Source organism: Pollicipes pollicipes, unplaced genomic scaffold (assembly GCF_011947565.3).
Source record: "Pollicipes pollicipes isolate AB1234 unplaced genomic scaffold, Ppol_2.1 Scaffold_7228;HRSCAF=8575_pilon_pilon_pilon, whole genome shotgun sequence".
Lineage (NCBI taxonomy): Eukaryota > Metazoa > Arthropoda > Thecostraca > Pollicipedomorpha > Pollicipedidae > Pollicipes > Pollicipes pollicipes.
In genome coordinates, this window is record NW_023597032.1 from 210,085 (window position 1) to 232,072 (window position 21,988).

General features: G+C 49.7%; 1 protein-coding gene across 1 annotated transcript; it reads right to left on the reverse strand.

Moving 5' to 3' along the window:
• Positions 1 to 7,485: 7,485 nt before the first annotated feature.
• Positions 7,486 to 18,288, reverse strand: LOC119109049 (scavenger receptor cysteine-rich type 1 protein M130). Its single transcript, XM_037232587.1, has 9 exons — positions 18,279 to 18,288; positions 17,224 to 17,399; positions 16,522 to 16,612; positions 15,849 to 16,018; positions 12,369 to 12,450; positions 9,693 to 9,812; positions 9,183 to 9,327; positions 8,788 to 8,811; positions 7,486 to 7,657 (listed from the first exon to the last, which is right to left on the reverse strand). The coding sequence occupies exons 1-9, from the start codon at positions 18,286 to 18,288 to the stop codon at positions 7,486 to 7,488; spliced, it is 990 nt and encodes a 329-aa protein (XP_037088482.1).
• Between the last annotated feature and the right edge of the window lie 3,700 nt (positions 18,289 to 21,988).

Sequence of the window (21,988 nt, forward strand, 5' to 3'; positions counted from 1 at the left end):
CCGTGAAAGTCATTGAGCATTTGAGCAATACTGATGTAAATTTGAGGGAAATCACAACATATAAGCCAACTGCAGTACGCCGACACTGCACGCATCCGCTCGAATCATGCAACCTCATTTGGTCATGGTTTGCAGCAGACGTGTTGTTTGTGGACCTTTCGCCTCACTCCACTCAACTCAACCACTCCACATTGGCTCCACTCCACCCAACCACTCCACATTGGCTCCGTTCCACTCAACCACTCCACTTAACCGCTCCACATTGCTCTAGAGTTGTATATGACGTCAACACTGGCTAAAATGTTGTGTGAAGCTGAATAAGTCACGATTAAATTTCCATACGCCTTAGTTGTTTGGACGTGTGTGCCGAGTCCGGGTGCAAATTGGCACTTTTGCAGTACTTCCATTTCAAAGCCTCGCCAAGCCGTTTGGAGTGCAAGCGCTGCAACCCGTTCACAAGAATTACGAGCCTAACTAGGCGTGCATTACGGGATGGCGAGCCTCTTCCGCGATGCACGCGTTCCGGTTTGGACATCATTGCCGCCCTTTCGCTTCGACGACATCTGTGGATTCGTTGCTCCTCGGGGCCTTTTACGTTTTGAGCGCCATGGTAATTAACGAACCGTGGTCCCTGTGATCGCCGCCGGCGACTCCCCCGGATACGAACTCCCTGTCGCGGCGCCAGTCACAGCCGTGGCCCCTTTTGAAAGATGCTGATCCGACCCTGTTCGAGTGGATGGATTTTTGGGTCAGAGCTCTCGCTTAACAATGCTTGTTGTGTGTGCCTTGGCCCTTGCCATGCGATCAGCGCAATTCCAGGTCAATGACAGGATTCCGTTGCGAAAGTTTAAGGCGGTACAAATGTGTTGGCACATGTCCGACTGGCCCTGGGATCACCCCGACTTTGACGCGGCCGCTGCCACCGACCGCAGGCCACATCTGTCAGGGGTTAGACATTGGGCGACTAAAGTGCCTCTTATACACCCCCGTCACGGATGGACGGCTCGGGCAGCAGGCGCCCTTTTCACCTGAGACAACCGGAGCGGACACTCTCCGTGGCAGTACGTGAGCGCCTCCGTCAGCAGCTTATCCAGGATTTGATCAAGTTCGACGCGACGTCACGCGTCACGAGATGTATCGGGCGATGCGCTGAGAAAGAGGACGCGCGCGCAATATCTGTTCTCTGGTGCTGCGTCCCAGGGCTCTGTCGGGCCGAGTAGCGATTGAGCAGTCACTGCTGATGGCCAGCGACCTCTGACTGTCTCGGTGATCAACGTGCTGATCATATTTCACCTGATTGATTTCCTCAGATTTATTGAGGGTCCGCCCCCACACGCCGGGGCTCCTGAATAAGACTCAGTTCGGGGAAATGCGTCTCAAGGTCTCAGACGGACATGGAGCCGACTGTTTGTTGTTTTACTCACCCTCCTGCGTCTACCCGCGTCCTGTGATATCATGTGTCGCTCTTCGGGCCTCCGGATCGGTCAGGGTCACCCAGACTGGCATCCGGAAGGCCCCCTGCGGTGGGGCGGCATGGCCCTTAAGCCCCTGGCCGGGAACAGCGATTTGCCCCCTAGCGTTTTACTCAAGGAGGCCCCTATCGTGGCAAGAAATTGCGGGTCTCATTGGTGCTGAATAGGGTTGGTCAGAATGAGTTAAAAAAGAACGAGGCAATCCCATTTTGACTGAGAATGTCTGTTCTTTTGCAGAATCGACTAGTGAAACAAACTGCCAAAAGGCTTGAGCCTGCGCGCCCACACTCTCGAAAGCACGGATAGCGATGTCTGGTTTTCAGTTTACGTAAAACCGAACGGCGTGAACCGCTGCACTAAACACCAGGCAGTGCGGTTCCGTCGGTGTATGGTGCATTCTTTACAGCTGGGCTGAGAGAAGTTCCTAAAGGTCACGTGGCGCCTGGATGTATTTTGTTCCAGTTCAAATAAAGCAAACATTAGTTCACGATCACGAGTAACTTTCACCCTGTGACCATATAGCCCTCAGTGGACAACGGGTGGTGAGGAGGTCTGGAAGCAAGGAATGCTTGCACTCGGGTAAGAAACCAGACCAGCGGGGCGGTGGACTGGGGCCAGGAAAGAAGAAGGAATAGAGGACAGTTAATACGCAGTTAAATTATGTATGCTCCAACCCCTTTTTACATCAAACGTGTCAATAATTTTACGATTTTTCCTCCACCTCTTTGTGAAAAATGTTATTACCCCTCCACCCAAAAAAATATCATTTTCAGAACGCTGCGGCTTGAACTGGGCAATAAGGTAAACCGGGCGCGTTACACGCAACGCAACGTTCAGAAGAGAAATCCCTAGCATGCGGATATGGCTGCATGATGATGATGGATCTGTAGCTTATCAGGTCCTGCATAACACCAACCACGCGTTATTTGCAAATCCTTTGAAACTGTGCTATGTTCTGAATTGTTACATGGCATTAAGCACTCCGGGATACAGCTCACCTGCAGCCCAACGACCACCAGGAGCCAACGGGAATGACATCATGCCACAGTGCCCGTCACGCCCTCCAATTCATTTCGTTGTTAAGGCAGGGCACTTTGGAATGTAAGCCAGTCTGTCGTAGATTACTCGATGCTCGCAGCTGAAAGCTTATTGACAACTTGCTTGATCATAATGGATGTTTAATAGGCTATTAGGAATTCGCGCACACATGCGGTCCAGTATGGGTTGATCCCATAACTTTCCCTGGACGGTGCCGCGCCTTCCTCCAGCGTGGAAGCATATGGTAGTTGGCAGTACCCCCGCTGACAGTGAAGGCCAAAGCGGTTTCTATTCACAGCCACACCGCCAAGAAATTGGTTGCATTCAGCAGTAAAAGAACGCATGACTTCTGTGCACTTAAGCGACCTTTAGCTCAGTCTGCGGCCCGGAAGCGATCGGAGGCAGACGGCTCTAGCTTCGGTGACCACTGGACAGGATTGTACGAATCACCTGGAAAATAGTGAAATTAACTCGTCTGCAAAGTATCCGGTTTGGAATGACTGATAGATGCTTTTCAACCAAACGTGGAAGCGCTCAAACATTAGTTTTGTTCATGTCTTCGGCTGAAGGTCGTGCTCTCTGATGTCCTGAATAACATATATTGATCAGGACGGATCGATCTCGTGCCGATGACGCAAATGTACTTTTTCAGTGCATTCATGGACTAGATGTTAATAGCTTAATTGCACTGTACACCAAACAGTCCGTCACAAACTTCATGATAGCGCCATCAACATCAAGAGTTTCAAAAATTATTTTCACGGCGTGCTAAGCGTGGAAAAATGTGCTACAGCTGCGAATGATAAGATGGAGCGATTCAGAGATAGGTGGAAACCTTTAATAATGACAACTCTGAAACTTCAAACGAAAATTGGTTGTAAAGCTATACGTCACGTGGCATGATGTTATTTTATATTGTTTTTATTTTATTCTGTCACTTATTTAGTTTTGATTTTATTCAATTTATTATTTTGCATTTGTATATACATTATATATAAATATTTATCCTACATTTTTTTATCATATTCATAGTATTTTATCTAATTTCTATTATTTATTTATTATTATTGATTTTCTTAATATTATATATATATATAAATATATATATATATATAAATATGTCCAAATAACGGCATTTGGCTGCGTGTCTCGGCGCCGGCTGGCGTGCCTACAGCAGGTCAGCTGCGCCCACTCACCCGCTCACCCCTGCCGGCCCCGCACCTGCAACGGAGGGTCATGCCATAACTGCCACCGTCAAGCTTGGCACGTATGCATGCACGTACCTTTTGAACCCTAATGGTTGCGTGACGGGAAGTGTTCCGCTGACGGCGAGGACTCGGCCGCGGCCCACCGTTTCCTGCCTGAGGGGTTTCGCTTCGGTTGCAGCAGTTGAACAACGCCGGCATTCATAAGAATCTGACGTTTTGGGTCGCACATAGAGGTTGTTCCGTGTCTGCATGGTTTCACTTTGATTGCAGTTGCTACGGCCTGGTGTTCATATGAATCCGGCATTTCAAGAAACTCGCATTTGTAGCGTGAAGAGTCCATTGACCTGTCACAAATCCAGCGCCGTCATCGGTCATCGGTCCACGGCCCAGGCGCGTGGAGCGCGTGCCGCGTTAAGGTGGAGCCATAATGGAGCCATAGAAGCGAGCTAGTACGGAGTCCCTGGTGAGGTCAAGAGATCTCGAGGCGGCCCGTTAGTGCACGCTCAGGCAGGCGTCTCCTGACAACAGGGCAATTACGCTTGGCATTCACATAGCTTCCTTCGAAATCCTGCCGGAGTCCCGAGTGGCGGCAAGGGAAGTTGCAGCGTGCGGATCTTGGCTTCTGTTTCACAGCTCATATATAAGCGTTAGATTAGTTTTGACGCACTAGCGGCTGAGAACGTTACTGTCGCAGTCTGCTGAGCCGGTTGTAGCCGGGCTGATAGTTCAGTGCCGACGGCTGGAACTTCTTGGCAATTCATTGCCGAAAGGAATTTCAGAGTACTTACATGTGCCAGTGCTACGCACTGGTGCCGTTTTTACTAAGGCTTTCCCGAGCTCCAAGCAATCACAATACAGTAAGATATGAAACGACTAGCCATCTCCTCAAAAGCCTTATACTTGTGCTGTGGTATACGTTGAAATGAGATAAAATATTGCATTATTATATATGAGACCATGTGCATTTTTTCCCGATTATTGGTTAAAATGGGCAAAGAAATCATGTAAGTTCGTTCAGTGCATTAGCGAGGAACATTAGTCATATAGATAAGAATTATTATTAGCCTTGTTTCTCGGAAAAAAGCAGGAGAAGGAGATAGAGTTAGGTTGATGTTTCGGCAACATGCTTTTCTCGAAATTCTTCCGGTATTGTTTCGAGAAAGGTATGCTTCCGAAATATTAATCTAACTATATCTCCATTTTCCCGGTTTTTCCGAGGAATAAGGCTAATGCCACTGCCCTATCCATGGGACAAAGAAATGCAAAGTTTTAATTCCGCTTGAAAGTCACATACTAAGGAGGCCTGATGCTAGAGGATTCTCACTAAAAAATTGGGCCCCAAGACGCCTCTGACGCACTGATCGGTCATGTTGGAAGCAAACTTCCACGGAACACACCTATGTCACCAATCCTCCTCCACGATCAGCCTGTCAACACAGAGCCCGCTAAGGAAGCAGCATTCAAACTCCTGGACGCTTTCATGAAGAATTACGGTGCACAACTTTTAAAACCTTTAAACCTTTTTAGCGTTATTTTCTAACCACACACCTTTCATCAGCGATTTTAGGCTAAAAATGTGTCGCAAATATTTTAAAAAGCATGTTTGTAAAGACGCATAATTTGGTAAAAAAACGGCTAGCAGACCGTACGTAAGATAATGCTTTAATGGACATATCTAATGATAGATCCCTTTCTATCGCGATTTTTCAACTTCCGCTAAAAACATTCAGTGGCATCTCTGGCTCAGACGCGACAAAACAAACTGGTCTTTCTTTGTAGCATCCCTGTTCATATGTATGCAGTACTTACAAAGTTTTCTTAGTTCTTATATACTCTGCTTGTAATGTTTACAGAGTTTACAACTACCTTATCATGATCCAATACGAACGATTTGTTGCACACAAAACCAATGTCAACAATAATGAGGCGGCCGGACATCCAAGGCCTTCGACCGATGCACAGTGCTGATTGCGAGGCCTAGTATTTTCCTAAAATCCGGGTGAGCTAAAGGTGGGGGCTGAGGAAATGTCTATGAATGGTGACGTTTAGCCTGACAAACTAGTTCTTAGCTGGATACATGTGGTTTATCCATTGCACGCTAATATGATTGCATGGAAACAATCTTCGTTGTCAGAGAAGTTAGTATACACTAAAATTGAATAAAACATTTCTTAACTTTAAAAAACGATTCAGTACATCATGGTGAAAACGGCCAATGTAGACTGACTGCTGCTGCATTTTTCATTTCATACTCGTTTTGTGAATTTGTTTCGTGTTTGAAAAAAGACGTCATCTTTTCCGAAAAAACGGGTGGATACCAAGCGCACCGAGTATGTATTCTGCTTTTCGTGTCGCTGAACTCACAGAAACTCCAAATAAGTCCATCCAAGGAGACACAAAACATCGCACACAACCACATGGGTCTGTACAAAGCATCGTTTTATTGATAGCCGATAGCGATGGCCGGTGGACCGCCGTCATACAGTCAGCCTAATTCGAACGATACAGGACAGAACGCCCAGCCTGGGTTGCGACTACGACCAAAAAGGAGCTTTGCGGCTCAAAGTATTACGCGCAGTGCTAGGCATAGCCATTGCTTATGGCAAGTTAAAGTGAGAGAAAATAGACGCCATATTTAAGAGCGCTGTAGATCAGTGGAGGTAGGGATGTGTGCTGGGCTACATACTTCTTCACGGTCGTCAATAAGCGCATTACGCAAGAACAACAAATGAATTAGTGCAGCTGGTATAACACTGGCGCAGGAACAAAAACGGCTGGGCAAGTAGCAAGCCTAACACAAACATACAACTGATCATCCTAAGATTAGTTATGAGAACGCATGATGTTTGAACACATCTCGAAGCATGGTGTATTAGTTCTGAGAGTACACCACTCCGCTTGACAATGCTGCAATGCTTTTGAACAAAGCGCGGGGTCGCTGCGGTTGTGTTTGCTGTAGAATTTGACGTGAGGATTGTAGTATCATTCCGCCGATAACGAACATAAACGGCTCCAAAAGGCAAGCAACAATATCTCCGCGTGCGGCGGTTCTAACTCACACGCGTTGCTTTCAAACGGGCAGATGTATGCGGAAAAGCCCCTCGTTTTCATCGGCACATCAAAAGGTCGGCCGCTGCCTAGGTCAGATGGTGCCTCAAGAGAGGCCAGTAGAGCAGGTCAGGTTAGGTCAGATCGGGGCGTGTCATCACGGAGACCGGTGCGGTTCGCTGGTAATCGAACTAGTGAGCAGCTCACGCCGGCAACGGCCAGTTACTGGCGACAATTTGGCAGGCAGCCTCAACAGTCTTCAGACTACTACAATTACGGTTACGATTTGAGTCATGGGTCAGGCCAACGAATGTATCACAGTGACGTCACACTGGTGACGATTCGTGACTGGCGACGGTCGACAGTGACGTAATCAATCCGTGGTTCTGGCTGTCCGATAGGTCGGCTGTTGGTGCAGGCTGGTGACCTGAGGCTGGTGAAATGAGGACAAGACCACACGCTGTTTTGGCGTATTGACAGCCCGATATATGATCCGACTGCAACAGCCATTGACACTCCAGCAGATCACTTGTCAGTTGGTTGGCTGGCTGGTCGGTTGGTTATCGGCTGATATTCGGCCAGACCGCCGGCTAGTGCGCACCAGCTGCTCACTCCCGACAGACCGTCCGCGGGCGCCAGCTGTTGACGCCGGCCGCTGATTGGCTGGGCCCGCCGCTGACGGCCGCACCGGCCGAGACGTCGCCCGGCGCTCCGGCCGTCTAGGAGCATGTGACCGAGCTCACCTCCGAGGAGCCGCAGTTGTGCTGGTCCCAGCCGCCGTAGGAACAGGCCATCAGATGGTTCTCGCTGCCGCCACACGCCACGTCGTCCATGTGGAACTTGAGGACGCCGCCGTAGCCGTGAGTCGAGCAGCAGGCGAACGTGCCGGCGCTGGAGCACGGTTAAAGAGAGGAGGTCAGAGGCAGCCGACTGGCCGAGGCGCGCCCCTTGCCGCACCGTCACGCCACCGGCGTACGGCCTCATCCCCCTCCCCCTCCTCTTAGCCGCGGCGCTTAAGGACGTCGGTCAGGAATGTAACGGACCCTGAAACGATTCTAAGGTTGTGAGAATACCCATAGTGCAAAACGCAAGAAGACTTACAACGGACCAGTTTAATCACTCGATGACACGCGCCTGGATTTCTGCTTTCCGGCGCGTCACTGGCGATCACACCGACTGCCATCAGGGTCCTTGCAGAGCTTTAAAACAGCATGGCATCGCAAATGAGCGAAACGAGGTGGCACAATGGCGGGTTAAAGGGGAAATGAGCTTGGTGCTTAATCAGCCGGGATCGTGGGGAAGCGACACATCCAACGAACGGCACGTCGTGCATTCCGAGATGTCAGGAAACTTAGATATTGTCAGAAAGCCCATCCTTTCATGCTCTTATTGCGTCATTCCAAGAGGATATTTTGACATGATGAAAATAACCACATTTGCTGATGCTTATTTCAACCTGTTAACTGAGCGATAACATCCACAGTCGCAGGGTGACATGCTGCGATAGGGACAACTGAACATATGAATGCAAGGTCGTCAGAGAACAGGTGAAACATTCCTGGCTTTGATATGAACACTAAATGATGGTTCAATGTTGATCGGTCCCTGAGGTACAGTTTTCCGCCACTTCTGAACTCCAAGTAATAGTGTGCAGCGCGCGCACAAGTGCCGGTAGTCCCAGGGCACACACCTGTACTCCAGAGGCGCACGCACGTATGACTCATGGGTACACACCTGTACTCCAGAGGCGCACGCACGTATGACTCATGGGTACAGCACTTGAAGCCATGCTAATAGAAGATGACGAAAAAAAACAACGCAATTTTGTTGACACTAGAGACGTCCAGCATACAGTCCAGCAGTACACGTACTCATAGTTTAGCGGCACATACGCACCCGAGGCCCAGCGGCACGTATGTACCTGAGGTCCAGCGACACATACGTACCTGAAGCCCAGTGACACGTACTTACCTGAAGCCCAGCGGCACGTACGTACCTGAAGCCCAGCGACACGTACGTACCTGAAGCCCAGCGGCATGATGTACCTGAAGCCCAACGGCACATACGTACCTGAAGCCCAGCGGCACATACGTACCTGAAGCCCCGGCGGCACATACGTACCTGAAGCCCGGCGACACGTACGTACCTGAAGCCCAGCGGCACGTACGTACGCGAAGCCCAGCGACACGTACGTACGTGAAGCCCAGCGGCACGTGCGTGCCTGAAGCCCGGCGGACACGTGCGTACCTGAAGCCCGGCGACACGTATGTACCTGAAGCCCGGCGGCACGTATGTACCTGAAGGCCAGCGGCACATACGTACCTGAAGCCCGGCGACACGTGCGTACCTGAAGGCCAGCAAGACGTAATACCTAAACCCTCGCGCGGCGCGTAGACGCGGCCAGAGGAGTGCTTACTTGAAGCCGAGAGATCGACAGAAGACGCCGGCATCTACGTCATCCCAGCCGTCATCGCACACGTGGCCCCACTGTCCGCCCGGAGAGCGCAGCTCCACGCGGCCCGTGATGCAGGCGCTCGTGCCGCCCGCCAGCCGGTACTCATCTGCCAATGTTCAGCAGACTTCAGCAACCTAGTTCCCCGTCCCCGAAAGCTCTGGGTGTGGAAGTTAACGACGATTATCTAGATGCTATGAAGCTTGCATCCGGGAATGTGTTGCATAATGTGGTCAAAGATGGAACAGCCCTTATTCCCTCCCGCGTTTAGCATGGGAAAGTACATTTTAGTTGATTTGAGGAAGCCCGATAAGCCTTGAGCCACGAAAATGAATTAAACTAGCTCGCAGCCAAGCGTGTGAGCGAATTTCGGAAGTAACGGGCGACCTCTCCCTTCTAATACCACACACCCTTCGCTCGAAATGAGCAGGGTGGCAGTATGGGTGGGCGTCGGCCGCCAGGGACGATACTCACAACCGCCAACGGACACCGGCGAGCAGACGTAGTCGGAGCACGTGCCGCTGTAGCACGCGAAGCGAGCGTCGTGGGTGCTGCAGTCCTGGTCGTAGGTGCAACTGCCCCCGTACGCCACCGCTGGAGGCGTTGGGCAGGTCAGGTCAGGTCAGGTCGGGCGAATGAGTCGGGTGGACCGGCTGGGTCAAGTGGGTTGAGTAGGTCGGGTGGACCGAATGGGTCAAGTGGGTTGGTGTGTCGAGTGGGTCGGTGCGTCGGGTGGATCAAGTAGGTCAGGTATGTCGACGAGTGGCGTGGGTCGAGTAGGGTGGTGGGTTAGGAATGTTGAGAGAGTCCGTGGATCGCGTAGGTCGTTGGGTCAGATGGGTCGAGTAGGACGGTAGGTCAGATGGGTCGAGGGGGACGGTGGGTCAGGAATGTTGAGAAAGTCGGTGGATCGAGTAGGTCAGTGGGTCAGACGGGTCAGATGGATCGAGTATGTCGGTGGGTTGGGTATGTCAAGTAGGCCGTGGTGGTCGGGTCGGTGGGTGGGTCAGATGGGTCAGGCGGGTCGAGTAGGTCGGTGGGTCAATGGGTAAGTGGGTCGGTGGATAGAGGGGGATTCGGGCATCCCACCGATCCGCTCGCCACATATCATGTAGGGAATGGCGTTCTGGGCTGAATGATTACTTAGGACAGCTAGCTATGGGCTTGCACCTCTGAGCGGCATTCGCAGACTTTCGTTGACTTTGTCTGGCTCGCGCTGACTGTGTTGGCTTTCCGTTATCTTTGCCGTAGATGTTGGTCCGACTTCGTCAAGAGTGAATGTGCAAACACAAATGCAAGACATAGGTTGTCGTGCGGTTGTCGTTTCGCGGATGTAGTGGACCCCAGGGTACCTGGGTTGACCGTGACCTGCCTGCCCAGGTGCGAAGTGGATGGGAGCACGGGAGCACTGGCGAAGCACATGGTACCTAATGCTGCAAGGTAGGGAGCTGTGCTAGTACTGGTGGCTTTCGATACCGCACTTTTCTTAGTTGGTAATACGATGCGAGTGCGCCCCGTATTTTATCGCGAAACAAAAGAGAGCATTGCATGTAAATCCATTTCCTTTGCTAACTTGGTAATTTAACGCGCGCTAAAGTGGGGATCAATTTAACACCCACCCACCCACCCCCCAACGGGTTTTCCAAAATAATTTCCGAACAGCGTGGTACAACCGCGCCACACCTTGTATAACTGCACACAATTGAATAGTGAATCGTTCTGTATAAAAATATACACAGATCTTTTCAAGGCCGCTGGCCTATGAGAGGTCACAGTGAGGCCTTGTCTGTCAGCGGAGGCGATTCCTTGGGAATGCTTCAACATGGTTGACAATGCAGTATTAGACGAAGCCAAGCAAATTTCAGATGACTTCTTAGATAACTGGGACTGCTGAACTTGGGATTACAGCCGATTTCATTGGTCTCGGACCGGGTGTGGGGGTCACATCGAGGTCAAAACCAAACAGCTAAATTACTGGAGGGCTTGCTTTATGATGTGTTTACGCTCATTTCCAAAAGATGCCTTATATTAATTTCATGAAGATCAGGTGAGGTCACTGACCCTAAGTGATCATGATCAACCTTTGGCTTTGAGGAGCGTGCCGCCTGAGGTAGTGCTTCGTGTCGATCTCAAATTCAAATAGCGACATAATCCAAAATGTCATTTTTACCTTCTAAAAATTAAACAAGGCCACTGGCCTGTTGCGAACACCAATAATGCTGCTAACAGCTGGTATCTAGGCAAAGGTTGGGTGCGCGAAAATGTCTGAGGGCACTTCGGACACCGATCTGGGGCTTGACTTTGTTTAACCTTATTCGAGACAAAGAACACAACATATGGGACTTCTACACTCAACTCGGTGAATGGCCCTACCTTTCTCATGACTTTAGTGCATATAGCTCTCGTAGTTTTCTTTAGATGGCGGGGGGGGTATAAACACTCCACAGCACGAGGGCGGCGCATTTTGCCGGCCATCCGGGCGCGGGCTAAAGGGAATGGAGCACATTTGAAGATATTAAAGCAAGCATCAGATATGGTGAAATAAGGTCACTCATAACTATTGGTGTACTTTTAAGTGGAAAAGGCTCCTTAATATAACAGAACTTCTCTATTTAGTAAATATGTTCCTCAATACGTCATTGTTTGATGACGTTATCGTACCTTGCACAGCACTGAATGAGAGAAAGCTGACCGCCATTGTATCTGGAAATTGTGCTCACGAACACCAGATATGAACGACTCGACAAAGATGTTTTCTTGGTCTTGATCACCGCATGACCAATGGAATGGCAGGATCTGGATGACGTAATAAATTATGCATATATTTGCGTGCGTGCCGCTCAGAAATTATAGGGGTTTGGATCTTAAGAAGGGTAGGATCGAGAACTGCACCGAATGACCTTCAAAGTGGCTATTCCAGTTCAGAACTCCATAACCAACGGGGAACACTCCCTTTAAGGATGAACTCATGTGGCATTGTATTATTTCAGTGCATCATCCAGCAGTCAATATTTAAATGGTTGCAACATCAGATCTCTCACCTCGCACCATAGAACATTACATTGCAACATGGCACATTACAGCACTTGTTGATGCCGGTGCGATCCTGTGCCGCTCGGTGAGATGTAAAGAAGATGCGGTCGTACTCACAAGGCCGGCAGGTGCCGCTATGCTCCCAGTGTGCTGCAGAGCAAGTACAAGTACCAGAACAGATGCTGTTCGCAGTTGTCATCTGCCAAACAGCGGAAAGGGTGAGCGTTATTGATTACATTTACAGCTCATCAGTTACCTGCCATTTAAAGGGAATTTTTCACATTTGAAGATATTGAAGCAAGCATCAGCTATGGTGGAACAAGCACATTTATATCTATCGGTGTACTTTTCAAGTGGAAAAGACTGCTGTAGACAGCATAATTCTCTGCTTAGTAAATATGCTCCTCAATGCGTCATGGTTTGACGTGTCATGGTCCCTTGCACAACATTTATAGAGAGCTAATTGACGGCCCGTTATATCTGGAAATCGCGCTCCCGAACCTCAGATGCGAGCACCTCAACAAATGTGTTGTTTGCCCTTGATCGTCGCATGGCTGATTGAATGGCAGGATTTGAATGGTATTATCATGACGTCATAAATGCCAAGGTGACTTTTAAATACTTCCCCGACATACCTTGCCCCATTTTCGCCGGCATGTGGCTCAGAAACTAGACGGGTCAGGGCTTCACACGGGCAGCATTGTGAACAACACCAAAAGGTTTTCAAGATGACTAATTCAGCTCAACCCCCCTCCCACATATATATATATATATATATATATATATATATATTATATATGCTTTACCCAACCAACCCGTTAAGCCCATGCAACTGTGCCCAACCCCACCCGCTACCCGCTATCTATGATCAATTAGTTACGAGCACCCTTTGGCCGCTATCCATTCATTTGCAGTTTTTAGGACTCCATTCCTATGATATGGGTGAGTTTCTGAAAAGTTTTATAAGAAAACTTGCTGTTTTGCGTTGATTATTGCAAGAAAAGTGCAAATCGAGCTTATTATGACGAAAAGAAACGCAAGCTTTATCGTTTCTTGGCGTCCGTGATCAGCATGTTAACGATGTTTTACCCCACATATTTGCCTTAACCTGTAATTTTTCCCAAATTTGTACACAAACCAGCCCGTTACCCATTCCATATGGCTATCCCTGCGTTGACCTACGCCTTGGAGCGCTCTAGCTGAAATCTTAACCATCGGCGGACCCATCGGGCTGCGCAGAGCCATGCCAGACTGAGGACCTGGGCATCTTTTCGGCGAGCCGATGCTAACGGCCAGGTTTGGCTTACAGCACCGAATGGAAGCCTGCTCCGAGGCTTCAAGTCCCAAATAAAAAGCGGGAGCGGGGCTTACAGCGGGCTCAGCTGATGGTAGAGCGACGCTGGCGAGCGTCATCGTTACTTGTCGAATACGAGCATGCGGGACACTTGGTTTAGTCGTGGCTGGAAAACGCGATATGGCTGGTAAGTTAGTGGCCACGTCAGCCTGGGCACATAACGGCCGTGCGGCTTGTGCCTTTGGCCCCACATGGGGTCCGAGTTCGAGTCCTGGCTGTGGCACGGCCCTTAGCGCTAACATGACCCTTGCAGGCGCTCCATAAAAGAGCACACGATGACGTGCATCGTGTTTCCCTCTGAAAAGGGATTCAATTCCTATTTGCCCAATTGTAGCATTTAACCATTAAAGGATGCCCCTTCAGGCGACTTGTGGCATGCCGACTTTTCGCAGCATTCTTCACGTGTGAATAAAGTGCTCACGACGCTCGTTATGAAAGCTGTTTGCACATGATATCAGTTTAACTACAAGCATGCTTTGATCTATCTGGAGATGACAGATGTTGATTTATGACAATGCAATCATTCCAATTTCGAAAGATTAATGCTTACAACATACCTCCCGTTGTGGGTTGACCAAAGCACTATGGTTATGATTACATTTCACACTATACTTCCTTCGACGCACAATGTTGTACCCAGGCCATGAAATCATCATCTTGCTGCCCCTCCCCCCCGCACCATTCATGGCGTCATTGTGCAGCCAAGAGAATGACTACGCCTTTGACGCATCAGGCCTATCCTTTGCACATATTTTTCATCCATTTGTGTTTTCATTATGTTTTTGCACAATGAAATGCATTAAGCTCGTGCCGATGGCCACAATAAACGTATCTAACCATGAAACGTCGCCATGCAGCACAGTACCATGCTTTGTAGCGCGTCGTGCGACTGCCGTGCTAGCGTGACGCCAAGCTGCCGTGCTAGCGTGGCGCAGAGCTGCCGTGCTGGCGTGGCGCCAAGCTGCCGTGCTAGCGTGGCGCCAAGCTGCCGTGCTAGCGTGACGCCAAGCTGCCGTGCTAGCGTGACGCCAAGCTGCCGTGCTAGCGTGGCGCCAAGCTGCCGTGCCAGCGTGGTGCCAAGCTGCCGTGCTAGCGTGGCGCCAAGCTGCCGTGCCAGCGTGACGCCAAGCTGCCGTGCTGGCGTGGCGCCGAGCTGCCGTGCTGGCGTGGCACCGGGTGCTAGCGTGGTGCCAAGCTGCCGTGCTAGCGTGGCGCCAAGCTGCCGTGCTAGCGTGGCGCCAAGCTGCCGTGCTAGCGTGGCGCCAAGCTGCCGTGCTAGCGTGGTGCCAAGCTGCCGTGCTAGCGTGGCGCCAAGCTGCCGTGCCAGCGTGACGCCAAGCTGCCGTGCTGGCGTGGCGCCGAGCTGCCGTGCTGGCGTGGCACCGGGTGCTAGCGTGGTGCCAAGCTGCCGTGCTAGCGTGGCGCCAAGCTGCCGTGCTAGCGTGGCGCCAAGCTGCCGTGCTAGCGTGGCGCCAAGCTGCTGTGCTAGCGTGGCGCCGGGTGCTAGCGTGGTGCCAAGCTGCCGTGCTAGCGTGGTGCCAAGCACGCGGAGCGACGAGTGTGCATTCTGAACAGGCGACGTCTGCTTATGAGCTCTTAATCCTAGCAGGCTGGGCAGCTGAGGCTGCAGTGTGAGTACCCATAGAATGATTAAGGTGCAAGGAAGAACACTGGGGTGTAACCATAATGTAGCCATGATAAAACTATGGATGAAACTACCATAGATGGAACCATAATGTTTGTTCTTTGTCAGAAAAAAAATGCAAATCTGTTTCGAGATGGTCCTGGACCAGCTGTAGCATGCTCCGGTCAAGCAGATCTCCCCCTGTAGTACGCCCCTTGTCAAGCAGATTATTGCTTGAAGGGGGGGGGGGGGGCGGGCAACGCGTATAAAGTCATTGACATCTTCAGCTTTGTATCGATGAACTCACGTGGCATCTCAGATTTGGATCGAAACCACCCTAGCGCACGGCCACACGCCGCGCGACGACAAAACGCACGCCTCCCGCGACTTTCCGTATCTGCGTCCCACAAGCAAACAGGCGAAGTAAGCAAGCAAGTGATGAATTCCAACAAATCGGTCTGTCTGAGGTCGTGACGTCGCCATCGCTGCCACAGGCTCTGCTGTGCGGTACGGGAGGCCTGGCACCTGTGGCAGCACAGCGGGCGTGCTGCTGTGCGGTGCGGGAGCCCAGCACGCCCGCCTCCCTTCAGCGGGGGGGGGGGGGGGCAGTCCATCTCACCGTGCACTCTTCGTTGACGGTGCAGGCCTCGCCCAGATTTTTGGCTGGTTTGCAGACGCCCTCCACGCTGACATAGTTGGGCCGGCAGGCGCACGATCCAGACGGACAGTGTTTGGTGGTCTCGTCCCCGCACTCGTGGTCCATCGTGCACGGGTCCCCCAGTGCCTTCACTGCAAAACGCACGGTTAGAATGCGGCCATGAAGGCACCACGCATATTTCCCCCGGGTACGAATTCCTACTGCAGTCCCAAACAGGCTGCATGTGCGTGACCATTTCGACAGTGGACCGGGGCCGAGGAACAAACACGCAATCGACAGCGCCGGCCCCGACAACAGACTGGTAACCACCAGCAACTTAGCGGATACTCACCAGCGATCCGTTTGGTCTGAGGCAAGCAGAGTCGATGCGTCTACCTGGTGATACCTTTCTGCGCATATTTAAATCCAAACTTTCACCAGAGTTTGCATCATACCCGCGTCCTTCATCGTCAAACAGTGATTTGAACCGCTCCTAAATTCAATCGCGCCATTCGAAATACGCTACCACGGCAAAAAAGGCAACGCGGCTTTGGAAAAGAGAGCGGAGATAACATCTACGGCAAAATGTTGCAGTGCCATTCAATGTGTTGCAGAGACCCAGAGGATTCAAGGATGAGGTGGCTCATTAACTCACCTGGGAGACATTGCGTATTCTGGTAGTTAAAATAGCCTGCATCGCATTCACAGGTACCACTGGCACCACATATGCTGTTTTCCGTAATGGTCTGAAAACGGTTAGTGAAATTAGATTGCTGCTTAGCCGCGAATATCATTTTTGTCCTAAGCCCATAGTCGATTTCGCGATCTCTACCGCACGACGGAAATAATGCCTCTGGGCTGTCCATTTATTTGCGATCGCCTTAGGTGGGTCCGATTGGTCACGCTCTTTAGTGATGCCGAGCGATGACCTCGACGCAAGCTGCCATCGCAGTCCAACTGCTGATTCTTCGCTGTTAAAGTGACAATAAAGGCTTATGGCAGGTTAGCTTACAATACTTAAATGACAGATCCTGCCCTCAAAAAAACTGGAGCGTTTGAGTAACGGCTGCGTTCAAGAGAAGAGAAGGGCTGCATCCCCACATCATGTTTGATTTGAGATAACCGGAGCGGCTTGGAAAGCCGAGGAACCCCTCGAACCAAAACATCTTCGAGAGTAGAATACACTTAAAACATCATCCATCCGCCAGTCATAAGTTGTTTTCTGTGTTTTTGACGTAACCGGCTTGCACAGAAAACTAACAATGACCCCGCGGACACCTTGAGACTGTCGTGTTTCAGAAGACGTCGGCAGGGAGGGGTCCGGGGAAGGAGCGGGGGGGGGGGGGGGGGGATTCACCTGACACTCGATGTTGGCGCTGCACGCGCCGGTGAGCGGCACGCCCGGCTGACAGTCGACGTTGCTGTTCACCCAGTGCTGGCTCGGGCACTGGCACGTGCCAGCTGTACACTCGCCGTTGGTGATGGACTCCATACACACACTGGTGCTGGTGCAGTAATCGCCCAGCACGGGCTCTGGCGGCGCAGGCAGACCGGGGGTCACAGTCAGGTCAGTTCGCGGGCCGCGCGCGACCGATCCGGCAAACATCTGCCCACTCTGGTGAACTCACGATAGGCGCCACGATCTTGTAAATCCACCACTCCACCAGTCCACAGTGAAATGGTACGTTCATCCTGACCTGTGTTTGGCAAAAAGGCTCACATTGCTGCTCGTGCAAGCGGGTAATTTTGCCTCAGACATTCTAGTGGGTCAAAAAAAAAAAAACGTTTGGTGGTACACAACCGTGCAAATAATCACGGTTAACACGTTTGATCTTCAAAATGGGCTATTGCCTACGCATGCCAAACCACGGCCTACTCACATATTGAGTAAGTTTTTTTGAGTTATCTGAAAGACCAAGATCCGCAGGGTCTAGTAACGAAAAGTTTATGAACTTTCCAGTGCTATGCAGACAAAATATTAGGACGTTAAAAAGCCTTAGCCCGCGCCCGGCTGTGGCCTTCAGGCCCCCCCCCCTCCCCCCCCCCGGCGGGAGGAGTTGACCTCCCCTTGGGATCCCCAACTTCCAAGCGCCGTACGAGGAAAAACAAAAATACCGTTTGAAATGCTTTCTTAACCCATAAACAATACGCACAAAATTTCTGACTGTAGCTTAAATGTGAGGTCACCAGAGATCACGAAATGCCAAAAGCGGTTCCTTCCGATAGATGCAGTAAAAATATATTTATATTTTAGCCTGTTTATATTTCTGGCTAATTTAGTTATTAGATTGCAGCTGAGGGACAAAAGTATTGCAGACACAAAAATGTCATTTTATGGTGATCTAGAGGCCATGAGAGGTCATCTTAGGTCAAATTTACAAACCGCTCAATCGGAAAATTCGAAGAGCTAACCGGTTCCCATGTGACTAGTAGAATGCTTTTCTGTGGTCAGAATTAGTGCGTTGTACATCTACAGGTACTCAAGATCGCGTGGCTGTTTTCTCCTTTACACATAGTCTCTTCAAACGCTTTGACAATGAATTTGTAACAAACTGAGAACAGGTACGTTGGTACATGACATTAGACGTCATCAGCGCCACAAACATGATAAGGAGGCGGTTACAAAGTGCCGTACTCCTTTACCTAGCCTCCCTACAACTGGCAGCACAGGTCATCACGATAAGGAGGCGGTTACACGTGCCGTACTCCTTTACCTAGCCTCTCTGCTACTGGCAGCACAGGTCATCACGATAAAGAGGCGGTTACACGTGCCGTACTCCTTTACTTAGCCTCTCTGCTACTGGCACGCACAGGTCATCACGATAAAGAGGCGGTTACACGTGCCGTACTCCTTACTTAGCCTCTCTGCTACTGGCAGCACAGGTCATCACGATAAAGAGGCGGTACAAGTGCCGTACTCCTTTACCTAGCCTCTCTGCTACTGGCAGCACAGGTCATCACGATAAAGAGGCGGTTACACGTGCCGTACTCCTTTACTTAGCCTCTCTGCTACTGGCAGCACAGGTCATCACGATAAAGAGGCGGTTACACGTGCCGTACTCCTTTACCTAACCTCCCTGCTACTGGCAGCGTAGGTCATCACGATAAAGAGGCGGTTACACGTGCCGTACTCCTTTACCTAGCCTCCCTACTACTGGCAGCACAGGTCGTCGACCTTGAATGACCTCATATGGCCTTGCATGTCCTTTCATGGCACGCTGTGATTTCAGCGTATATTAGAATGAATTCACATGTTTAAGTGCAGTGTTTGAATTCTGAGTCCAAAATTGTTCAAATAAAACGGCCTGTTATGAGCTCGGCATGCATTTTATAGAAGGTATCTATAGAGATTGCGTCATGACCTGGCCCTGAGGTCATGGACCTCTGTATTCAGATGATGGTTGCTCGTGTAAGTTAGTACTCTTTTTCTCAAACGCAAACGCCAAAGCTTAGCAAAAGTACGTACAATTTGCATTATTGACGAAAATAGAAAGTTTTACTTGACTTCATATCACTTATCTCGAATCTGCTGAAAAATCTGAAATAAAATTGTAGTGCTATCATCTTCTATTCCTATAGGAAGTTCTAACAATGACAAATATTCCACAAAAAGTTTATGCTTGGTTAAAGTTGTTTAGAGGTTAGCCTCTTTGACCTGATCTAGATTACTGGTCTCGCTAAATTAAAACTTCACATTTACACCAAGGATGCCAAGTCATGAACAGGTGGTGACAATTTTGAATTGCTGCAAGCGTTCGTTTGGGCTGATCTCGAAAAAAACGTAGAGGTAGGTCATCTCCCCCCCCCCCCACCGACTAGAGGTGGGTCTAACACGGGCTCGGGTGGGGGTCAAATTGCCCCCCCCCCCGAAGGTTTTTCCAGAAGGGTTTCCGAGCGACGTGGCTTAGCCGCGCCAAATTTTGCATAGCTGTAGATAATTGAATAGCGGATCGTTTGGCTTCACAAACTGAGATGTACATTGTAGGGTTTCTGACCATGGCAGGTCAAAGTCAGGCCGTCATTTCAGCGAAGGCAATTTCCAGGGAATCCTTCAATCTGATCCAACAACGGAGTGTTAGACGAAGCCATTCCTCTCTGAGATTGCTTTCTTAGGCAACACAACAGTTGAATGAGCAAATTAAATTGACCTAAGGTCAGATATGAACTTCACACTAAGGTCAAAACCCAACCTGTTTTGTTACTCTAGAGCTGCTGCATGGGATAGCTTCTAACGCTCATTTATAGTTTATTGAAAGCAGGAACCGCATTATGCATCTTCCATGGACTTCTTAGAGGTCAGAATAGGTCGTTGACCTAAAATGACCCAGGTCAACATTTTGGTTTAGAAACATGCTGCCTGACGTAATCTTTGTCGCTCAGTCAAATGCAGAACTCAGAACAATCTTGCATGATTTTGGTTGCCTTGACCTTCAAAATGTCAAACAAAGTCACTGACCTTGAATGAGCACGTAACATTTTGCTTAGAAACGGTTATTTAGGTTCCGGGGGCACTTAGGAAACCAACCTGAAACCTGACCTTGTTTGACCTTTTTTACTCAAAGGTCATGACCTAGGAAGCTGCAATTTTGACCTAAGTGAGTTCACGTACAGATCAATATACCCTGCAAGTTTCGTGTGTCTAGCTTTCTTAGTTTACGAGATTTCAGGGGGGTCAGATTATTCCCCCACCCGAGCGAAGGGTATCTATCCGGTCACCCGGGCGCGTGTTAAAAGGATTGTCCTACTTTGTATGGAAGTTTTGAACTGAAATAATCATTTTGAGGATAACTCGGCGGAGTCCACAGCCCTGCCCTCATAAGGCCTAAAAGCCCCAAGTATCTGAGCTGCACGCCCCAAAGATGCGCAGACTATTTTGTGCAGACTATTTTAAGGCCATCCCTGTATGCATAACGCGATAGGAAGGTCATTCAAATCTTGCACATCCCATTGGTCATGCGGCGTTCAAGACCAAGAAGAATATTATCGTTAAGCCGGTTAGATCTGGCGTCCGTGGGCACCATTTCCAAAATAGTGGGCATCAATACGCTGTTAACCAATGTTGAGCAAGCTGTGCAAGTTTCAATCACGACTGGTTCTTGGTGATTCGGATCAGGGCCTTTTTGACTAGTAATGGCCCTTTCAAGGATATCGGATGAAGGAGAACGGTCAAATATGGGAATGCAAGGTTAATTTCTTAATCTTACGGACAAATATGCAAGAACACCACCACAAAGGGACAGAACGCGGACAAGTAACGACATTTGGTTTAGCAAAGACTTCCCGCGCCGCCTTGCCATGCCTCGGCGAGTTTGCATTGGTACAAGTTAGAGCTCAGCGACAATGCCATCCCTCAGGTGAGTTTGAAATGCTACAAGGGAGAGTTTGAAATGCTACGAGTTAGAGCTGAACAACAATTGCGCACGGCCGGTTGGCAGCACCGCAACGTCTACAACGTTCCATGACGCAATCAAACTATGACATTTAAGGAGCACATTTACCAAAAAGGGGAATTTCGTCGTCCAGAGCAGTCTCACCCACATAAAAGTATTCCAGCATATATAAGCGAGCTTATTTCATCATATCTGATGAACATCGCCAAAACTCCCTGTCTGGAGCACTTCATTAAAGAACTGCGCCAAAACCGAGTATATAAATACGGGCAAACACCCTAAACTCCCGGATATATAGGCTAATACACCACGAGAAAAGGCCAAAATGCGAACACATAACGACATTTAGGTCATCGCAGTACTCCCATCGCCACCACTGGACATGTCTCGGTGAGCTGAAGTGCTACACGTAAGTACTGGGGTGGCAATTTCAAAACGGCTAGTTTTGCAGCACCTCGTCATACAAACGTTCAATGACACTATCAAACAATGATGCTAATAAGGAACATGTTTACTAAATAAGCTAAATTTTGCTTTCTGGAGCAGTCTTCCGATTTAAAGGGAAGTTTTCACATTTCAAGATATTAAGCAAGCATCTCATATGATGACATAGGCTCAATTATCACTCTTGGAACGGTTTTTTGGTGAAAAATGCGGCTCTAGACTGCACATTTTCTCTATTTCATAAATATTCACTGCAATAAGGTATTGTTTGATTGCGTAATCGTACCT